The 21150-nt window shown below is 46.2% G+C and overlaps 3 protein-coding genes across 6 annotated transcripts in view; 2 read left to right on the forward strand and 1 right to left on the reverse strand.

Annotated features, from left to right (window-relative positions):
- The first annotated feature begins 4 nt into the window (after positions 1 to 4).
- bsnd (barttin CLCNK type accessory subunit beta) lies at positions 5 to 3448 on the forward strand. Its single transcript, XM_085773385.1, has 3 exons — positions 5 to 1178; positions 2559 to 2635; positions 3252 to 3448. Exons 1-3 carry the CDS (start codon positions 1002 to 1004, stop codon positions 3364 to 3366), a joined length of 369 nt encoding a protein of 122 aa, XP_085629511.1. The 5' UTR covers positions 5 to 1001; the 3' UTR covers positions 3367 to 3448.
- Positions 3449 to 5046: 1598 nt separating this feature from the next.
- Positions 5047 to 13975, forward strand: pcsk9 (proprotein convertase subtilisin/kexin type 9). Its single transcript, XM_085773387.1, has 12 exons — positions 5047 to 5294; positions 5734 to 5925; positions 7157 to 7289; positions 7380 to 7513; positions 7611 to 7752; positions 8649 to 8845; positions 8959 to 9142; positions 10981 to 11151; positions 11234 to 11382; positions 11937 to 12102; positions 13342 to 13508; positions 13628 to 13975. Exons 1-12 carry the CDS (start codon positions 5112 to 5114, stop codon positions 13829 to 13831), a joined length of 2022 nt encoding a protein of 673 aa, XP_085629513.1. The 5' UTR covers positions 5047 to 5111; the 3' UTR covers positions 13832 to 13975.
- Positions 13976 to 18209: 4234 nt separating this feature from the next.
- usp24 (ubiquitin specific peptidase 24) overlaps positions 18210 to 21150 on the reverse strand; it is a 32904-nt gene continuing 29963 nt past the window's right edge. For all 4 annotated transcript variants that reach the window (XM_085773392.1, XM_085773390.1, XM_085773391.1 and 1 more), the window contains 9 exons: positions 20993 to 21111; positions 20737 to 20850; positions 20556 to 20621; positions 20392 to 20458; positions 20060 to 20138; positions 19871 to 19946; positions 19218 to 19304; positions 18989 to 19099; positions 18210 to 18561 (listed from right to left, as the gene is read on the reverse strand). In XM_085773392.1, the coding sequence (XP_085629518.1) occupies positions 18499 to 18561; positions 18989 to 19099; positions 19218 to 19304; positions 19871 to 19946; positions 20060 to 20138; positions 20392 to 20458; positions 20556 to 20621; positions 20737 to 20850; positions 20993 to 21111 (782 nt within the window). In that variant the 3' untranslated portion in view covers positions 18210 to 18498. The remainder of the gene's footprint in view (positions 18562 to 18988; positions 19100 to 19217; positions 19305 to 19870; positions 19947 to 20059; positions 20139 to 20391; positions 20459 to 20555; positions 20622 to 20736; positions 20851 to 20992; positions 21112 to 21150) is intronic.

A 21150-nucleotide genomic window follows, 5' to 3' on the forward strand; every position in this document is an offset into this window, starting at 1 on the left:
ACCCCTCAACAGACGGTCGGTGCTATCGGCGAGCAGGGGGATGTGGGTGGGGTGGGGTGGGGGGGGGCCGCTCAGTCGCCCTGATCCCCAACACAAAACCCAAGGAGCAGGAAGAGGCTGCAGCCGGTGATGGACTCGCAGACTGAGCCCCGGTTGTGACTGATTTTTGAAAAGGAAACGGACGGCTCCTGTTCTCTACACTAATGGCCTTTTCTGGAGCTCAGCGGTAACAAACTTAAGACAATCCCGTCGACAGATTGGCTGCGAGCCTCCTGTCGACACTGAATGAGGATATTTTATTGGCCTGCTTGAATGAATGTGACCTACTACTGTGGCTGCACAGCGCTCTCCTCCAGACGCCATAAGAACTTTCTCCCAGGCTCCTCCTTGCATCTGCACACTTTCCCCATAACTTTGCACAACAATCATTGACAGCTGACTCCAAACGCAAAGTGCCTTAACCAATGACGGCAGAATGTCGACAGCACAGTGTTATTATTCCTCTTTCAGCTTTGTATCCCAGTGTTTGCAGAATGTCCACTGTTGGTTCTGTGTTGTGATGTTCCTATAAACTTGAGTAAATAAACAGCTACAGAGCTCTCTGTGGGAGTTAATGCTCTTAGAAATAATAGATTGTTTATTTAAAAGAGGGAAGCCCCAGAAAGGCGGGGAAGGGAAATGCCTGACTCTTTAAAATCAAGTCCAAACCGAGCAAACATAAACACTCTCAACTCAGCGCTGTTCAGAAGCTGAGTTGCCAGTCTCCTTTGTTTTTTGCCAGCAGCTCAAGGCAAGGTGACCTACCAGGAACACACACACCTGCAATTTTATACCTGACCTAACCAGGCTGTCTGCAGGCTGTAATAAGCAGCAGAGTGGAACCCTGACTGAGTTTTCTCCACCCTCACCTTCAAACCCTGACACATGAACAACCCACCCAAATCTTTTTTTTTTTGTTTTTACACAAATAAGAGCTCGGTCAGCCAGCAGCGGTTGTAGCCATGGTGGAGGGGAAGCCGTATCGGTACGGGCTGATAGCAGCCGGCCTGTGTGTGGCAGCGCTCGGCCTCTTCATCATGACTCAGGAGCGACCGCACATTTACGCAACCATGTGCGTTCTGGGCGTCAGCATGGTGTGTGTTGGGACTGTGTGGAGCCTGTGCCAGTGCTATCCTAAGGTAGATACAGTGTGTGTGTGTGTGTGTGTGTGTACTTTTACAGCTATACATGTGAGGACCAGTTTGAATTTAAACCATCAGAGTGAGGACCTTTTGGGAATGTGAGGACATTTTGGCCGGTCCTCACTTTCTCAGACCCCTTCCAAGGATTAAGACTTTATAATAACTAGGTCATTATAATTAGGTTTATGTTAGGTTAAGGTTAGGCATTTGTTTTGGATGGTTAAGGTTAGGGTAAGAGATTAGGGGATACATTATGTCAATGAGTGTCCTCCATAGCCTGTAAAAAATATGGACGCAGCATCCGTGACGTCACCCATTGGTTTTGGGGAGTCGTTTTTGTGACTCAAATATGGCGGCCTGAACAGCGCCATGTTGGATTTACCGGCCGAGGACCCGCCACTGGCCTCGTAGCAGCGGTCTCCGGACCTGTCACTCAACGTTTCCGTGCCCTAATTGGCCAGAATTTTAAACCTAATAATAGTAAAACGGTAGAGAGAAAAAATTCACCCCCCTCAGAGTGTGTGCGGGGGTAGAAACTATCGGTTGCGACCAAAAACGTAATGGTACCAGGCTTTTAACATGTTTATTGAGGATGTAAAATCGGCGATTTTAACATGGGGGTCTATGGAGAGTTGCTCCCTTCTGGCACCAGCCCCCAGCGACAGCCGAGGGGATTACAGTTTTTGAACGCGGGGTGAGCTTCACTTCTCAGACCGACAACTGTCCCCTTGGACGTCACCCATTGGTGTGGGGGAGTCTGTTTGTTTTGTGATCCTACTACGGGCATTTGAACTGCGCCATCTTGGATTTTAGTGGGAGTCTACTTTCCATATTTGGAAAGGTGCGGCGGTTTGCCGGCCGAGAACCCGCCCACTGAACTCGGAGCAACCAATTAACGGCCGGTAACTGTCTGCAAACCTGTCATTCAACATAACCACGCCCCCATTTATGAAGCCAAACAACACTAAAACGGTTGTGGTACAAAAAAATCTCCCCCCCCCCCCACCCACCCACCCACCCACCACAGTGTTCACGGAGGTGGAAACTATCGGTAGAGACCAAAAAAATAAAATGTACCAGGCTGTAAATATGTTTTTTTAAGCTGTAAAGTGAGTATTTTAACATGGAGGTCAATGGAGAGTTGCTCACTTCTGGTCCCAGCCCCCAGAGGCCACCGGAGAACTGCAGCTTTTCACTTGTAGAACCCACAACTCCCCCCTTGGTGTCCTCACAAATATAGCCATACAAACGTGTGTGTGTGTGTGTGTGTGTGAAGAAGAAAGGACAGGAAATAATTAGTGCAACTGCTGTCGTGTGAGAATGGATTTGCTGATGGAGTGTGTGTATGTGTGTGTGTGTGTGTGTGTGTTTTTCCAGGTCACTTTGACGGCTCAGATTCAGGAGAAGAGTGAAGAGGATCTGGTCTGCACATCAGCTGGTGGAAAAGAGCAACGGTACTGTCACTGAAACACACACACATTGTCCTAATGGCCCACAGACAAACGAGTGGTCATTAAAGCCTTAATTATCCCCTGTGGTCTGTGTGTGGTGTATCTCTCAGTGGAGCTGGAGGGGCTCTGTGCTAATACACTGTAGATACTGATTTTATTATCTTTACAGGAAAATGGATGATGATGTAATGGCGGCAGAGGAAGGAGATAAATGAGAGTGATGAGGAAGGGAAGTGTCTACAGAAATGTAGCTGAGAGCGGTAGAAAAGTAAGAGCAGAGACAGTGAGTAAGTAAAGCCCCCCCCCCCCCCCACCCCTCCAGCCCCTCCTGCCTCAACAAGGACCATTAATGTTCCTTTGATTAAAGCACTTAAGCCTCAGTCAGTGCAGCGGCCGGTGGTTGGAACAGGAGGTTTGGTCGACGCAGCTCCTGCGTGTGAGTGTTTGTAATTACACGAGTGTTGAGCAGCCAGATAAAGACGAGCACACTCAGCAAAACTCCGCCCCAGATTAAAAAAAAAAAAAAAATTAAAAAAGTAAGAAAATGAGGACAAAATGCTGGAACTAGACTTCTATTTCCGTCTCACTCCCCACTGCGATTCCTCTGATTTAATTTTAGGCACCCCGAGGCTCTGCCAGGTTTCTGTGGCCAAAAGTCGAGAAGCAGCAGCAGACTTCTCCCTGAGGCCCCGGGGAGCCGGCGCCACAGCTGTCCCACGCTGCACCTGGTCTGAGGCTCTGCAGGACACCAGGCTGCGCTCAGGACAGAGACAGAGCTCCTCCTCTAAACAACCTGTTCCTGAACAACAACATCACGGATTCTAAATCAGCAGTTTTACACAACTTTGTGTCACAGAGTGCTTAATGGTTCCCCTCAGGCCTTTTCTTTAACCGTCTTGTATTTCAGAAAAGAAGTTTTATACGATTAAAATTCTGCTCCTTCGTCCTCACCTAAACATTCTGAATCTATGACTTTGAAAATGTTTTTTATTTTCAAAGTTGAACCTTCTCACACAAAACATGTACTGTGTGTTTATGTGTGTGTGTGTGTGTGTGTGCTGGAGGTTTTAGATTCCCACATTGCACGGTTACACTCTATGATTGGCTCCAAACTATAGTCTCTGCTCAGATGAAGATGTCTTAGAAGAAGTCATATTTTAATAAAACTCAGACAATCCAGCAGATGAATGTGAAACTATTCACATCCATCATCCTGCACATGAAGCAGCACCAGTCCAGTAACAAGAAGCAGAACACATTTTTCAGCAGAGGGGGTTGTAAACAAAGTGGCATGGTATTTCCAGAAGATGGCACTATTTATTATATGAAAGAGGGACACACACACACACACACACACACACACACACACACACACACACACACACACACACACACACACACACACACACACACACACACACACAGAGATAAACCTGCACACATCTTCACAATGTCATAGGCTGTGAGAGTCAAGCTTCAGAAATACCTAATTCCTACAATTCCCATAATGCAACTCAGCAGTAGTGTGTGTGTATCCATAGTGCACATTCCCCACTCTCTAGAGCCCAATCTAACCCTGATGACGTCATCCGGGTTATTTTCTCTGACCTGACCGACCCGGTCACGAGGACATGATGCCCCTGATGTCTCAGGATGAGACACCCGAGGACCAGTGACCTGAATGACAGGGGGAGAGCCCCTTAAAGTCTCATTGCGCGTCTTCATCGCTCCTAAGTTGAAACCTAACTACATGAAGCACGCGCACAGTAGTTTGAAATTAGCCTAATTAAGGACGCACGCGCGCACACACGCACAGAGAGAGAGAAATGTGCGTGTATCAGAGTTTGGTATTCAGGGGTCTTTGGGCGCCCTCTGCTCCTCTGAGCGCACCTCAACACCCACATAGAAGATTTTCAATTAAATATTGATTATTGATAAGCCAGATACAATGTGGTCAGCCATCTGCGCACAAGCTCGCGGCACAGCGATTAAGAAGCAGCCGACTTGAACTTACATAATTCTCCCTGTTCTCATGAAGTGCGACTTAAAACAGCATCAACGCATCAACTTGAAGCGAAGGAAGTGTTTTCTCCCATTGACATGCAATAATTACAAGGAGGTTTGGGGGGAGCGTGAAACATGACTCCTCCACAGTGTGTTAAGAGGTGTTTTTAACGGAGGACAATCATTCGATACAAAAGCGGTGGCGTGAGCCCGGGAGACGTCACCAGTCCCCGCCTCGAATTATAAGAATCAATTGTTCGATTTTTTTCTCTCCCCCAAAACCAGATGTTTGGAGGATCATTTGGCTGCCAGACGCACAAGGACGCGCAGCTGCCGGACACATTAAAAACATCTGGACAACTCAGACTGACATAATAATAATAATAATAATAATAAAAAACTCCAATCAGTGAATCAGTGTCACTTCACACTGATCCTGATCATTTCACTGGAGACGGTCCAAGAGGTGTGAAGAATGCGTCGCACCTCAGCCTGGATTGGCTGGGCGCTGCTGGGCTTGTGCGCATCTTTGTCCGCGAGCGCGCAGGATTACCCCGAGGGCGACGACGACTCAATACTGGATCTGATCCGCGAGGACAGGACCACCGTGCCTGAGCCCGGAGCCGAGCCCGCTGCAGAGTTCCTCAGGTGCAACAAGGTAAGGAAGACGCACCGAGGCGCATCTTTCTCCGGAGCGCCAGCAGCCTGTTTGCGCCTGTTCCAGCTGAGTTTGAGCAACAGACAAGTCTTCATCTGTGTATTGTACAAATTTCACTCTTATTATTAAACGGCCATCTTCCTCTAATGATCACTGAGTGTGTAATTATGAAGATGGCTTATTGTCTTGATGCTTTTCCAGCCGTTGGTTGAACTAATACTCTGCAGAAAAAGTTATGTGTTTGACATGAAGCTATATTTAAATGTGACAAATGTATTGTTGTGTATTAATCATCCTTAGTATATATATTATATATATTATCATCAGGCTGGTTAACGGCATGTTGAGGTCTCTAACCTTATGAGCGCCTCATTTCTCCTGATCACGCGCTGGCACTGACTGAGCACCTGTAGCCTATTGTCTGTTCTCTGTGCTTCAGCCAGCATGGCGCGTGCCCGGTCAGTACCTGGTCATACTGCGGCCAGGGACGCACGAGTCTCACGTCCAGAGGAGCATCAGGAGGCTGAGGGCCAAGGCGGCCAGGAGAGGCTACCTGCTGGAGATCCTGCAGACCTACTCTGGAGCTCTGCGCGGCTTCCTGGTCAAGATGAGCAGTGACGTCCTTCAGCTGGTAACTGCTTCACCTCAGTGATGTAGTTGGCAGTGTGCTGGTGCTGGTCTGGAGTCTGTGGATACTTTATCTGCTGAGATAAAAATAAAATCTATCACGTTTAGAGGAGATAAAGACATGGATGACCTTTTCTATAGGGCAGCAGATGTTTCTGTGGTGGAAAAAAACGGCAGAATTTAAGTCAACTGAGAATAACATGACAGCTAAAAGCTGAAAGCTTGAGGTCTAACACTTAGATGTGCTAGCTACTGAACTACAATTAGGTGTAATTATGAGGAGCTGCCATTAGGTGTCATTCAACTGTAAGGATTTAAATACATAATTTGAATGAGTTTGTAAAAGCTAGACATATAGTGGTAGCATGTCAATGTTGAATAACAGAGGAGCTAAGATGGATCCCTGGGGAATCCCACATGGAGAGAGAGTGATACCAACCTGTTACACCAGTCAGTGCATTCACTCGTCACCCTGATTACATCCAGTGTGGTTGGAGCTGAAATTAAAGGGATAGTTCAACATTTTGGCAAATTGGCACATTGCCATAATGTAAATAATCCCTATAGGTTTGTCACTTTTAATTGTCAGTGCAAGCTATTTTTAGAACGGCAGAGCAGAGCCACAAGCTGCTCAGAGCTACGCTACGGAGGCTAATGGGCTTTCTTGGTTTCCCTCCCTCTTAAAAAACTCATCCAACAACTCCAAAATGCTCTGGTGGACAAGTTGTGACCTGCACATTCACCACGCTATGAGATAATAACAGAACGTTATGAGACAGAGTTGTTTTCGAGGTAAATTCATGCAAAACCGCTGATGCGCGTTTCTGTCGGCGGCAGTTTTTCAGCAAGCAGTCTCTGCATTTGCGTCTAAAACAACTCTGTCTCATAACGTTCTGTTATTATCTCATAGCGTGGTGAATGTGCAGGTCACAACTTGTCCACCAGAGCGTTTTGGAGTTGTTGGATTGTGTATTAGATGAGTTTGATGAGAGAAACCAATAAATCCCATGAGCCTCCGTAGTGTAGATCTGAGCAGCTCATGGCTCTGCTCTGCAGTTCTAAAAATAGCTTGCACTAACAATTAAAGGTAACGAAACCTACTCCCAAGACTATAGGGATTATGGCGATGGGCCAATTTGCCAAAATGTTGAACTATCCCTTTAAATGTGATGCATTCATGGGGTTACAAAAGCTGCATGGACAGGTACATGTTAAATGATGAGTTTTCTGTGCAGGCGGTGAAGCTCCCTCATGTCCACTACATAGAGGAGGACTCCTCCATCTTTGCTCAAAGCGCCCCCTGGAACCTCCAGAGGTTACTGCAGCCTCATGGTGGCGCCTCAGAAAACGGAACATATCAACCTCCCAGTGAGTTCATCTCCACATCCGCCTGACTCTGACACACACCTGAAGTAATTATAACACACACACATTATGTGCATGCTCTGTCGTCTGCAGATGATGGAGGGATGGCAGAGGTGTATCTGATGGATGGCAGCGTTCAGAGTTCTCACAGAGAGGTTGAAGGCCGAGTGCTCATCACGGACTTCAACAACATCCCAGAGGAGGACGGAGTCAGAGTTCATAGACAGGTTACACACACACACACACACACACACACACACCAAGGGACCACTCACACTTCACACACGTAGATCTGCTCACTGTCCATCCCTCTCTCCTCCACAGGCCAGTCAGTGTGACAGTCACGGCACACACATTGCTGGGGTTGTGAGCGGGTCGGACTCGGGTGTTGCTCGTGGTGCGGGTGTTAACCTGGTCCGTGTGCTCAACTGTCAGGGGAAAGGAACTGTTTCAGCAGCTCTGGCAGGTAGAACTCCCTCTGAACTCATGTATCACACACATCATGACCTGCTGTGACTCCTGGCACATCTGATCTGATCTGTTATTCATGCCTACAGCCGGCCCAGCTGCTGTTCTGAATTCATGAGTTAAAGGGACATTGTGTAACTTCTCCTGTTATCTATTCACGAAAATCGATTATTTGGTTCAAAAGTATGTTTTTATTAATCAGTAATCCCCCCCATCAACAAACTGAAGTGTTCCTTTCAGCTCTGAATTAGCCGTTCATATCATTCATATCTTCATGGAGCGGGTAAGCTCGGTGCTGGCTGCCATGTGGTGTCGCCATGTTTTTACGTTCAGTGGCAGCGTGACGGTAGGAAACCACGGAAACTCAGCGGAGACACCGGAGCTGTCGGCTCAGGTCGAGGTGGCGTCTGTGAAAAGTCACCGCGGTAACGCAGTGAGGAGGAATGGAGCGTTACACTGATGCTGCATTCACCTGCCGTCGGGCAGACGGCCGTCGGTAACAAACCAGATGTCATTTTAGTCACAGAAGTCCAGAGAAAGCCGGTAAAACGTGGGTCAAGTAAACAATACGACATCGCCATGACAACATATTGTCACATGTATTGTTTTGCCTCGTGCTGACGGACCACTTGTTTACATAGAGGCTTGTTTATGCCGTTACTGCAGCGGCTGTCGTCCGTCTGCCGCCTGCCCAATTTCACGTGAATGCAGCATGAAAAATACGATTGAGTTGCTTGCGATATACAACCGCAACGCTAGATGGGAGTAATTCCTACACAATGTACCTTTAACCAATTCACAGGGGTCATTTAACATGAAAAGCTGGTGTGAAAGTGGAGCTGCTGTTGTACAGGGCGGGGCGGTCACTCAGCACCCCTCTCCTGTCCCGCTCAGGTATGGAGTACATCCAGGCCACTTTACAGGCCCGTCAGGCAGAAGCAGTGGTGGTTCTGCTGCCTTTCGTCGGTGGCTTCAGCCGGTCATTGAACGCAGCCTGCAGGGACATGGTGGCTAACGGAGCTGTGGTCATCGCCGCAGCGGGGAACTACAGAGACGACGCCTGCCTCTACTCGCCTGCTTCGGAGCCTGAGGTTACAGAACACTTCAAAGAACCCAGTGGTGAAATCTACCGACAGATAACATCCTAACCTTTTAACCTTGTGTGTGTGTGTGTGTGTGTGTGTGTGTGTGTGTGTGTGCGCAGGTCATCACGGTCGGGGCTGTTAATGCAGAGGACCAGCTCATGTCCCAGGGAGCAGGTGGCACCAACGTCGGCCGCTGTGTTGATCTGTTTGCTCCAGGTGATGACATCGTTAGTGCCAGCAGTGACTGCAGCACCTGTTTCACCACCAGAAGTGGAACCTCACAAGCTGCTGCTCATGTTGCAGGTACACACACACACACACACACACACACACACACACACACACACACACACACACACTACAAGCAGAGGTGGACAAAGTACAAACTTCATCACTGGAGTCGGAGTATTGAGCCTCCTGGGCAAATATGACTCCAATACAAGTGAAAGTTGCGCAGTCAGATTTGTCTAGAGCTCAAGGACTTGTCAAAAGGAGTCACGGTCGTTTCCAAACTTGTTTTTTAAGGCTGTAATAGAGTTATGTTTTTTGCAGTTGGACCTGTCACCTGGTGCGTTACTTTGTTTCCTTAAAGGGATACTTCACCAATTTTCTACTCACCGTCATGCCAAGGAAGGGACTGGAGAACTTTCGGAGTCATCAAAACGCTTTTGGAGTTCTGGGGGGGTGGGGGTCCGGCCGGCAACAGATTTTCAATGGCGGTGGATAGAGTTCACTTTTGAATCTTCCAAAACACACACATTGAAAAATCCAAATACCTCCATACAGCTCGTCTGTACTGACCCAAGTGTCCTGAAGCCGCCACATGAAAAAGTTGTTTGGAAAAAATTAACTTGATCTCTGTTTTTAGCCTTTTTGTAGTAGTAACTTGATTTTGGGTGAAGTATCCCTTTAAGTTGCCAAGTAAAGACACATTCTGAAGTGCATCCCTGGCCTGATTATTGTCTCCTGCACAATATACTACAAAGGCAGTGATGAAATTCTCTCTTTATAACCCTTTAAACCAGGTGTGTCAAACATATGGCCTGCAGGCCAAAACCAACCTGCCAGAGAGTCCACTCCAGCCCACATTTGCCAAGTGTTAAAATTACATACAGTAGATAATATTATTGAAATTGCATATATTTTTCTTGAGAAATTTCAGGTTGTTCATAATGTTTTGTAAAAGGATAAATACAAACATCTGAATAATGTACCTGTACGTCTTTGCACTAAAACAAAGGGAAAAATTTTGAGTTCTCGTTATTCATAGGTTATAATGCTATAATTTTACTGGTCCGGCCCACTTGAGATCCAATTATGCTATATGTCGCCCCTGAACTAAAATGAGTTTGACAGTATGATCACACTTTTTCAGAACAAAAGAAAATATTTGTCTAAATAAGCGCAGCTGAGTAAAAGTCATAAGTATTAAAGGGATAGTTCAACATTTTGGCAAATTGGCCCATTGCCATAATCCCTATAGTATTAGGAGTAGATTTGTTACCTTTAATTGTTGGTGCAAGCTGTTTTTAGAATGACGGAGCAGGGCCGCAAGCTGCTCAGAGCTACGCTACGGAAGCTGATGGAATTTCTTGGTTTCCCTCATCAAACCCATCAAATACACAATCCAACAACTCCAAAACGCTCTGGTGGTGGTTGTGACCTGCACATTCACCACACTATGAGATAATAACAGAACGTTACCAGACTGAGTTGTTTCTGAGGCAAATGCAGAGACTGCTTGCTGAAAAACTGTCCTCGACAGGAACGTGCATCAGCAGTTTTGCACGAATTTACCTCGAAAACAACTCTGTCTCATAACGTGCCGTTATTATCTCATAGCGTGGTGAATGTGCAGGTCACAACTTGTCCACCAGAGCGTTTTGGAGTTGTTGGATTGTTTATTTGATGAGTTTGATGAGGGAAACCAAGAAATCCCATTAGCCTCCGTAGCGTAGCTCTGAGCAGCTAATGGCAATGGGCCAATTTGCCAAAATGTTGAACTATCCCTTTAATATCTTTAAGTACATTACTCAAGTCAATATACTTTGTTCCTAACCACTCCTGATCTAAGAACAAACAAAGCGACAGCTCTGGGTATCTGGATGATGAGCCTTGTGTTTTGGTTGGTACCTGTGCAGGTGTAGCAGCTGTGATCCTGTCGTCGGAGCAGAGCATGTCACCAGTGCAGCTCCTGCAGACGTTGCTGCACTTCTCCACCAGCGACACCATCAACCTCCTCTCTCTGTCTGAGCCACATCATCTCGCCACTCCCAGCCTGGTAGCAGCCATGCCTCCTGCCAACAGCACATGTCAGTGACTCACAAGCAAACGCACAGAAGAGACGCACAAAAACACTTCCGTACTTATTTCATTTCTCGAATGTGTGCCCAGATGGGGATCTTCTGTGTCGCTCCGTGTGGTCAGAGAGGTCAGGGGTCGCCAGCGCCGACAGGGCCGCCAGTCGCTGTCGTCATGGGGAGGAGATGATGGGCTGCAGCAGCTACGCCCATGACGGTGTCCACGTGGGAGAGACCATCACTGTGAGTCCTGCTGTTATCGCCACACAACTGCTCTAAAGTCTGCAAACGCTACAGGTTGTTAAGAGATGTGGACGCTTTTTTTCTTTCATTTCATGAACAACCTGAATATAAATGCCAGGGATTAGAATTAGATAGAGACGGGAGCCTGTACCAGGATCAGCCCAAAATGGCTTGTAATTTGTATCACAGCAGGAGCGCTATGGTGGAAAAGAGAGGAAAGAAGATGATGTGTATGTGTCGGTTATATATAGGCCTACGTACACATATCATTTCTCTGTGTATAAGTTTGTATTTGTGCAAACTAATAATGATAATTCATTATTTAATGTATTTCTATTTATCTATTAATTAATATTATTATCATTATTATAATTTTGTATTTTATTTATTTTTATTCTTTGCCTGCCAATAATGTTGTTTGTGAAAGGGAGGGAATATTGTGTTACTGAGTTTGTTAGTTTGTTGTCTATTCAAGTAATCAAAAATCAATAACCACCCCCCCCCCCAAAAAATAAATAAAAGAAAGAAAGAAACTCTCTCACTCTGTGTTTCAGATGAACGGTGGACAGATGGAGTGTGTTGCACATAACGGTGCTGGGGGTAAAGGTGTGTACGCTGTGGCTCGCTGCTGTGTGATCAGCGGCCTGCGGTGTCAGGCCCACGCCAGTCCTGAGCCGGGACGAGGCGCTGAGTGTGTGGGTCCACAGCACCAGCTGACCGGTGAGTCACATCAGAGACGTTCTAATATGAGCCTAGAAGGACTTTGGTCACATCTGTCTGAGTGACCGCTGTGCAGCCTCAGAGGGGAAGAGTCACATTTGTTGTTATAGACCTTTTCTTTCCTTTGGACAGAGCCTGACCGGCTGTTCAGGCCCCTAACTGTCTCAGACTGTCTCAGACCGCCTTCAGCTTCACATTTAATGAAAGAGTCATCTTTCATGTTGTAATGCAGAGTTGAAGTGATCCACATTTATATCTCAACTGCTTTTTGAAAACAATGTACAAGTTCCATTTAGAACATCATGGCAAATTATACCAGTTACCATGGCAATCACCGTGAGAGGGCAATGTACTCCCTACCAGTATAAATACCAGCTACATATAGAGCAAAGATCAGGTTCATACAGTGAACTTTCATGGTTGCTGTTTTGCATTACGTTCATCATCACTTGGCTCCTGTGTGCGGAGGCAGGATCAGTGCCTTGACTCTCTAGTCCATTGGTTCCCAACCTGGGGTCCGGGCCCCCCTCAGGGGGTCCACATGCTTTGTCTGTTCTGAGGTTGTGAGTTTATCAAAATTATATTTGTGCATATTGAAAATTTTAAATCCCATTAACACACCCGATTGGATAATCAAAGTCATGTATAAACAAAGACAATAGGAACAAAAACCACCTAGGTTTTCTTGTTGTTGTCCTTTTGATTTGTTTTACCCCTTTATTTTATTTCATAACCACTGTGCATTGGATTATCTTACATACGTTCTTTGATGTAGATGACAATCTGATTGTACAGATTTAATGTACATTTTTGTTGACTTGTCCTGTCTTTTTCGTGTTGCGATTGTAAATGTACTGGTTTTAAATGTGGACCCCAGGAAGACTAGTGGTGCTCTAGAGCACAGCTAATGGGGATCCTAACAAATAAAACAAAGAAAAATGGACAGAAAGTAATTTTATTAAAAAAAATAAATAAATAGAATAAAAAGAATCAGATTAATAATTCAGAATGGATTCAAAATGTTTATGGGGCTCCTCATTGTAACACCATACCCATGGCAGGGCACCATTTTTTATCAGCTGTTTATTTTTGTAAATGAAAGTTTCTATCACCTTATTCTTTTGATACGTCTGTGCAGGCAGGGGTTGTGGAGGGGGGGCTTCAAGGAAGAAAGGTTGGGAACCACTGCTCTAGTCAACAGTATGTCCTGTAGTTGTAATCATGCACCTTTCTCTGTAGGTTGCACGTCCTGGTCGATGGCCGAGGTCTGGTCCGGCTCCCGTCCACACCTGGGCGACCGGAGGGGTTGTGTGGTGAGGGACGGGGTCACGTCGCATGCCGTGTGCTGCCATGCTCCATCTCTGGAGTGCCACCTGTTGGAGAACACGTCAGTAGATGGAGACCAGGTGAGACATACATTCATTCATTCATTCATTCATTCATTCATTCATTCATTCATTCAGCAGAGACATGAAAGACTTGTATGATCACATCTGATTGAAAGACGGCCGCTGCTCCCTCACAGGTCAAGGTGTCTTGTCCCTCCGGCTGGACTCTGACAGACTGTAACGCCGTCTCTCTGGGTTCTGCTCCTTTGTGGTCTGTTGCTAAGGGTAACAGTTGCCATGTCCACGGTGCCACTTCAGCTGATGGGGTGGCAGGCATCGGCGTCTGCTGTCGCACCAGGCCACCAGAGCAGCAGCAGCAGCACGCCGCGCCTCCTCAGTGATCCGCTCCCGCACTCTGGAAACACCGTCCATATTTTCTCCTGTAGTGTTGGTGTGTTTGTGTCTTCAGCTCTGACGTCCCGCAGGCCCCTGAACACACCACGGTGTTAATGTGAGAGCCCGTCTGTGAAGCTGTGGATTAGCTCAAAGTAAGCTGCAGTGCACATGTTGCATAAATGTCTCACAAATGTCGCCTCGTCCAGTGTAACTTGTAACTTTGAAACCATGCATCACACACACACACCGTGTTAAATGTAACCAAATATTTTTCTAGTATCTTTTTATAGGCCAAGAATAATAAAGAGCTTTCCTGATCAGAAGATGTTTTTTTTTTTCTTTTTAATAATGTCCAGTTGCATTTATTTCAGGGGGGTCAAACTCATTTTAGTTCAGGGGCCACATACAGTGCAATCTCAAATGGACCAGACAAGTAAAATAATTTCGATATAATCTATGAATGAGAACTCAAAATTCTTCCCTTTGCTTTAGTGCAAAGAAGTACAAGTAGTCAGTAGCCTACATCAGGGCTTCTCAAACTTTTCCATGCCAAGGCCCCCCAAACAGCATCAGCTTCTGGCCCTGGGACCCCTTCTGCAAACCCACCCAGATTGAGGTTGATGTCAGGCACAAACTGCCAGGTCAACACAGTTTATGATGTCATGAATGGTATTTTGACTGGCAGATGAGCATGATGGCAAATAAGGTTTCAATATGTCATTACCATAAATTATATTTCATAATAATTCTCACAATATAATCCCTTGAGGGTAACACTTTATTTTAAGGGGTCCTTGTTCCTGTGTATCTACCTAATTAATTACCTATGTAACCGTATGTAATAACATGTACTTACATTGTAAATACATAGTGTATTTTCGTGTACTTACAGGTCCTTGTTACACTTGTAATAAGAAATGCCAAAGTGGCCTCTCTCTCTGCACAAGCATTTCTTATTACAAGTGTAACAAGGACCTGTGAGTACACCAAAATACACTATGTATTTACAATGTAAGTACATGTTATTACATACAGTTACATAGGTAATTACACTGTAATTAATTAGGTAGATACACAGGAACAAGGACCCCTTAAAATAAAGTGTTACCCACTTGAGTTTATTTTGTTATTTGCATTTTTTCTCATCTTCACTCCAATTTGCTGAGGACCCCCTAGCAACCCCAGCCCCCACTGGCCTACATTACAGTATTAAGATCTTAACAGTTAATTAACTGTTCTTTTACTGGGGCTGTGGGCCATAGGTTTGACACCCCTGATTTATTTGATTTAACCATCTGTTTCTTAGTCTGAATAGATAAATGTACCTATGTACCTATAAAACCTATATTTCTTTAAAGAGCTGTTAAAATAGTTTTGAAGAATTGGGACACTGTTTATGTGAGTTACACGTTAAAAAGCTGAAACTTCCTGCTGGAATAAAGCGTGTTTCTGTCCTGAGACGTGAGCTGCATTGACGTGTTGCTTGGTTCCTGGTCAGAAGAACCAAGTGTGCATGCTGCGCTGCAGATGGATGACTGGAGTGTGGGGAGTATCCATCATCCAACGCTGCTGTGGTGCCCGGGTGACTGCAACAGGAAACCTGATATCACTGAACAGGTTGATGATGACATCAGGTGGAGCTGGCTGCGTCTTCTCTCTGCTCCCTTCACTGACTGCACCATGACGTGGGATGAAGCTAAATCTAAAAAAATGTATGAGGGAAAATCTAAGAGCAGTCGACATATGGAAAATGAATGTGCACGCTTACATTGGAGGTGGTATGAAGTAAAGCAGTGAATAATGTGACAGTCTGTAAACATACATAAAAACAATGTTTACAAAAGGTTGTGCATTCCAGTTTATTTTATATCAAATTTCCCCTTAATCAAACTCTGATGTACAAATTAAAACTGAGTTTTAACATGCATTACAGAATCCTGCGATGGCAGAAGTGAATTTTCAAAGTTGAATGACAGTAAAAACCCGTATAGATGCCAATCCCTACCCACGCACTGACCCGTCCCTCCCTGCACCCCAGGATTAAAACAAACGATTGTTTTGAAGTTTTTTTTTTTTCTCTTTTTCTAAGTTGTTGTGGTGATGGAGCAGCTGTGTGAGGGGGGAGGGGGATGGTGGGGGTGGAGGGGGCGGGGCATAGGAGAGACTCTCAGCTGAATGCGACTCATGTGGGCCATGTATCACTTGGCACAGACTGCATGCAGCTCCCTCAGACAGCACAGAACCAGCCACAGAGAAAGGGTGTGTTGGTGACAGGAAGTGCTCATGACCAAATTACACAGCAAACAACACAGGAGGATGAGGGTGGTGGTGGTGGTGGGGAGGGGGGGGGGGGTTTGGAGGGGGCAGGGGCTGTTTTTTTTTCTTTTTTCTCTTTAATCTTTCTCCGTCACACAGAAAAGACAGACTTCACCACCACTTACTGCCACACATGCAAACGTGCCGCAGAGCACGACGTGACATTCACATCTAGTGAGATAGAGGGAAAATGGGAAAATGGGAAGTTGGGGGGGGGGGGGGGGGGGGGGGGGTGGCGTGTGTAAATGTGTGTGTGTGTGTGTGTGTATGTGTGCGGAAGGGCTAAAACAGTGTCTTCCCTCACCTCAGGCTCTGAGGACTTAGAGGAGCCTCAGTGTGATCACATAGACTCCCAGCAGAAAACAAAAACAGAAAAACAAAAAACTTCATAGGTCCTCACACTGTAAACATTGACCTGTTAAAGCTGAGAGCTAATCTGCGAACATAGTGTCGGCTCATGTCTTCAGTCAAAGTGTGGCTTCCTTGAAAACTACCTAAGCGTAAATCAGTTATCTACAAAGTGTCTCCGCCTGAGCGCGGAGTGAAAAAGAAGCAGCATTTGACCGTCACCAAAACTCTGTCCTGTCACCTAAACCCTGTTTATTAAGGGCCAACCCCCCACCCCCCACCCCCCCACCCATACACACACAGAATCAACAACCAACAGATACATTCCTACGAACCTTTGTCACAACACACAGAGGAAAATCGTCCCTGTATTATTTTGGGGTCTAATGGGGATGGAGAAGCCCTGTTGCACTCCTACAGCCAGACTATTTGGTGTCAAGGTGAGGACGGGTGGAGCAGAGATAAGTGTGGGACAGGAGGGGGGGGGAGAGAGACAGAGACAGAGAGAGAGAAAGAGAGAGAGAAATCGGGAGGTTAAGGCACTTAAAGTCTCCCGATGACTGGTGCGGGGAGGATGGATACGCAGGTTGTGGTTTGAGTGAAACTAGAGCTACATTTGGGTTCAGCTCCTCTGTGTGTGTGTTTCCAAAGGAAGACAAAAGCGAAAAAAAAAAAAAAAAGGCAAAGCAAAACAAATGAAACCTGATAAAGCAGAGGTAACAGTGAGGCGAGGAGGACCTGTTCCTTGTGTTTCTGAGCAAAGTGAATGACTGACACAAAGTTCTATCACGGTGTATTAATCTTTATGTATGTCTCTGTGTGTGTGTGTAACCTTGGCACCTAAAAATAAAACACGCTCCTGAGCTCCCCCTCAAGTTGGCACTGATGGCCCACCACGGCTGATCTGTGCCCTTCCAGGTCAGCTCTTCTTGCATAAGGCTTGAGTCCCTAAACATCCTCTCTGTTATTCAATTCATCCAGAGTCAAAGTAAAGTGGCAAAGAGAAATAAAACACAGCAATGAGGAGAATAAAATCCAGCGCGGGGCTGCCCGTCGGTCGAGGGGACAGTGCTGACCGTGGCACTGCTAGTTTCAGATTTTGCTGAGGGGCCTGTATCTGTCCCTGTTAAATGCGTCCCCGTGGCTACACCGTGGTTACCAGGGGTCAAAAAGTTAAGTCACAGGCAGAGTGGCTTTGCTATCAGGGCTTCTGCGTGTTTGTGTTTTCTTTTTTTTTTTCAGTGGCACTGAAAACAGAAGTTGTTAAAAGCAAAAAAGAAGAGGTGGACATGAGCGTGAGGAGGCTCTAGAGGAACTGACCAGCGCTGCTCTACGTCACAATAGCCTGGGCTGGACTATAAAGTGCATGCTGAACTCCACCCGCTCCGTAGTGCTCCTGTGTGGAGGTGTTCCTGTACAAGTGCACGTGTGTTTGTGTGTGTGTGTGTGTCTGCAAGTTCCTCTAGAGCGGCTAACGTGACCTCTTGCTATTCGCATGGCTGTGAAGAAGAGCACAGGAGACTTTAAAATATTATCTTACACTGGAAATTACATCTATGGAACAAATCTTTACAATATGAATATGTCTATGTAGATACATTGGCAAATATGAGCAGAAAATTGTTAAAACACAACCCAAACCCATCCTCCACCTTGCTGTCATTCTGAGTGAATGAATGAATAAAAGGATAAACTGAAGTCATCCGTGATTGAGTTAGGTTTTTGCACTTCCCACCGTGATCAACTCTGCTGCCCTTAATGATAATGCATCTCCATCATCGCCTTGGCTGCTCTGAAAGGAAGTAATTTATGATTTATTCATAGCTCCTTTGTTGCCGTAGCAACCGAGAGAATAAGTGTTCTGATTGGCTTGTTGTGGAGTCCAAAATGTCCCGACCAATCAGAGGCAAAGTGCAGCCCTTTTTTTTTTTCTTTTTTTCTTCTCTCCGCCTGGCTGCCCGAAGCTGTGCCGCCTCTCCTTCGGAGCGGTCCTGCTGGTTGGGAGGAGCTAGGGGTCAACGTCTTCTAGATCGCTCTTGGAGTCGCCGAGCATCATGGGAGATTCTGACCCCTGGGAAAGAGACAACAAGTTGCAACGTTCAGCGGGAGGATTGAGAGGATGTTTGCCCCTGTCTTTGTGAGACAAAGGAACAAAAAAAGGTGACACATCTGTGAGCCCGGGCGCTGACGGCTGATTACATTTTCAATACAACACGCTCATTATCTGCAGCGTTGGAGCCGGCGCCAGAACAACTCTGACAATGTTGTGCGGCGTGGGCTTCCTGACAGGCGCAGCAGGAGGCAGAGAAGAATGGAGCAGCCGTGGGAGGTAACAAACCTTCACGGCTCTTGACAGTGACAAGAGACGTGTCCCATTTTTGTTCCATTCTTCTCTGTTTAGACTGCGTGGATCGAGCCTGCGCTGCCGTAACGCACTGATTCATGGGAGAAAGCCACTCTGTCGAGCGAGCAGTGGCGAGCGGGGCGAGGGGGCCTACCTGTCGGAGGCTGCGGTCAGCGTTTTCGTTGGCCGGACTGCCATCAGAGCCGTTACTGCTGCCAGACTGCTCCTTCTCATTTAACAGTGCTGTGGCGTAGGCCAGCGTGTCCTGCAGAGAGAGAGACACACACAGACAGACAGAGTGAGTTGTGTCTGACAGCTGGGTTTAAAGGGTCAGATTCACAGTATTACTTATGTAATTCTGAGTGTGTGTGATGTGTGTGTACCTGTGCAGAGATTGTGCGCTGGAAGGTTTTGTTGGTGGATGTCTCATTGGACACGTTGCTCTGTGGAGTCCAGTAGTGTTCTGTCATCTGAGGGAGAAGCAGTTGGACACGTTACTTTTAAAAAGTAATTAGTTATAGTTACCGTTTACTTTCCCCAAAAAGTAACTGAGTTAGTAACTGAATTACTACATTACAAAAGTATCTAATTACCAGGAAAAGTTACTATTGCGTTACTTTGCAAAAATAAAATGCTCAAATATGTCAACATACACTTTAACGGGTGTATTATTATTTTGTGATGGGACTTCTTGAGTCAAGTAACGGTGCATTTTATTGTCAGTAACGGTAACAGCATTATTATAGGGGGGAAACAGTAACTTTTTTGATTACTCATTACTGGAAAAAGTAGTGCTGTTAGTAATTATGTTATTTTACAATGATGTTTACAACTTTGTTATCTTACAATGATGTTATTTTACAATGATATTTACAACGCTGTTATTTTACAACGCTGTGAACTGTAGCTGATCTGTAAGATTCAAAATCATTCAGTGAGAATCACTGGTGTGGGTTTCAGTGCATCTACACAAAGATGAATCAAACAGCGCACACACACAATGATAATATGCAGCGACAGTGTATTTGCTGCTTGCCTTTTTCTGTAGCCACTGCACGGCCCAGCTCCAGTGACCAGACAAGTCCTTGAAGTAATCCTTGGCTGGAGTACACCTGGTGAGGAAATGAAAAGGAGGCTCAGAGTTATGTTGGCCAGTCAAACTGTCAGAGACATGAGAGCTCTTATTCCTGGACAGCCCCGACCTCTGACCCCCGGGTGTACTCACTTCTGGGCTAATGTGACCAGGAACTTCACACATTGGTAACACCGTCTGCTGTCCATGTTGTTGCTCTGGTGCATCAAGGCTGAGAGGGAGAGAGAGAGAGAGAGAGAGAGAGAGGGAGGGAGGAAGGGAGGGAGGGAGAGGGTGTTCAGTCATATTTTCATTAAATCCTTTTAATACACATGAAAACTGAGGACGTTGCCAAGTGACGTGGCAGTGGACCAGCAGTGTTAATAGGAAAAACATTGTGTTGATGACTGTGAAGAGGATTCAGGACAGTTTGCCGTGTGCCTCAGCTCCGGCTGTGCCAGCTGTAGGCGACGACAGTGACCTACCTAACAGGCCTTTGTCTGACTCAAAGGCATACTTGAGTCTCTGGGACTGCAGAGGATCCTCCATGACCTGAAGGAAGAAGGAGGAGTGGCTCGGGTTAGCGACGCTGATCACACAGACGTCAAAAGACCAACAGGTGAAGGGCTGACTGGTGTCTGCCACTCACCAGTATCTCCTGCAGCATCAGGAAAATGTTCTTCAGCTCATGAGGTGGAGCCGTCTCCAGCTGGGTCTAGAGGACAGAGAGGACACACGAGATTTAAAGACACGGAACGGTCGTTATTGACTAAATGTTCTCCACGTCTATTGGCTGCTTCTCCGAGGTTCTCAAATCTTTTGATTTTCACCTTGAGTAACTGCAGCAAACCCAGGGAGAAGGGCTCATTACAGTACGAGCAGTAGGTCACCATCTCTATCAGCAGAGCCATAGGGCCTGACAGCTCACGCATGGCAAACATCACCTGGTGGGAAAGACACAGAGAGAGTCAGTCAGAGTCTGAGTCTTCTGATGTTTGATTGACTGACAGTTCTGTTTAACAGATTCTTTCTTCCTTTAGTGGAAGGAAATCTATAGACATTTTTTGTAGTTGGTTTCCGTGTTACCTCGAGAAGGTAAGGCTGTCCCTCTGGAGTGAAGAGTGAGGTCATGATGTCCGTGTGGAGGGGGAGGAGCGGGGTGGAGGACGGGACGTTGTTGGCGCGCAGCTTAAACCCTCCTGGAGCTACAGAGGACGACAGTGAGTCAGACTCAGAGCCGGGCG

This window comes from Trachurus japonicus, chromosome 4 (assembly GCF_045865225.1).
Source record: "Trachurus japonicus isolate A0001 chromosome 4, Traja_1.0".
Classification (NCBI taxonomy): domain Eukaryota; kingdom Metazoa; phylum Chordata; class Actinopteri; order Carangiformes; family Carangidae; genus Trachurus; species Trachurus japonicus.

Bases quoted from the DNA above. Each gene is read 5' to 3' on its own strand.
- bsnd (XM_085773385.1), top strand. From the start codon at position 1,002: ATGGTGGAGGGGAAGCCGTATCGGTACGGGCTGATAGCAGCCGGCCTG. The intron at 1,179-2,558 runs GTAGATACAGTG...GTGTTTTTCCAG, and splicing joins TGTGCCAGTGCTATCCTAAG to GTCACTTTGACGGCTCAGAT. The intron at 2,636-3,251 runs GTACTGTCACTG...ATTTAATTTTAG, and splicing joins GCTGGTGGAAAAGAGCAACG to GCACCCCGAGGCTCTGCCAG.
- pcsk9 (XM_085773387.1), top strand. From the start codon at position 5,112: ATGCGTCGCACCTCAGCCTGGATTGGCTGGGCGCTGCTGGGCTTGTGC. The intron at 9,143-10,980 runs GTACACACACAC...GTACCTGTGCAG, and splicing joins AGCTGCTGCTCATGTTGCAG to GTGTAGCAGCTGTGATCCTG. The intron at 12,103-13,341 runs GTGAGTCACATC...CTTTCTCTGTAG, and splicing joins TCCACAGCACCAGCTGACCG to GTTGCACGTCCTGGTCGATG.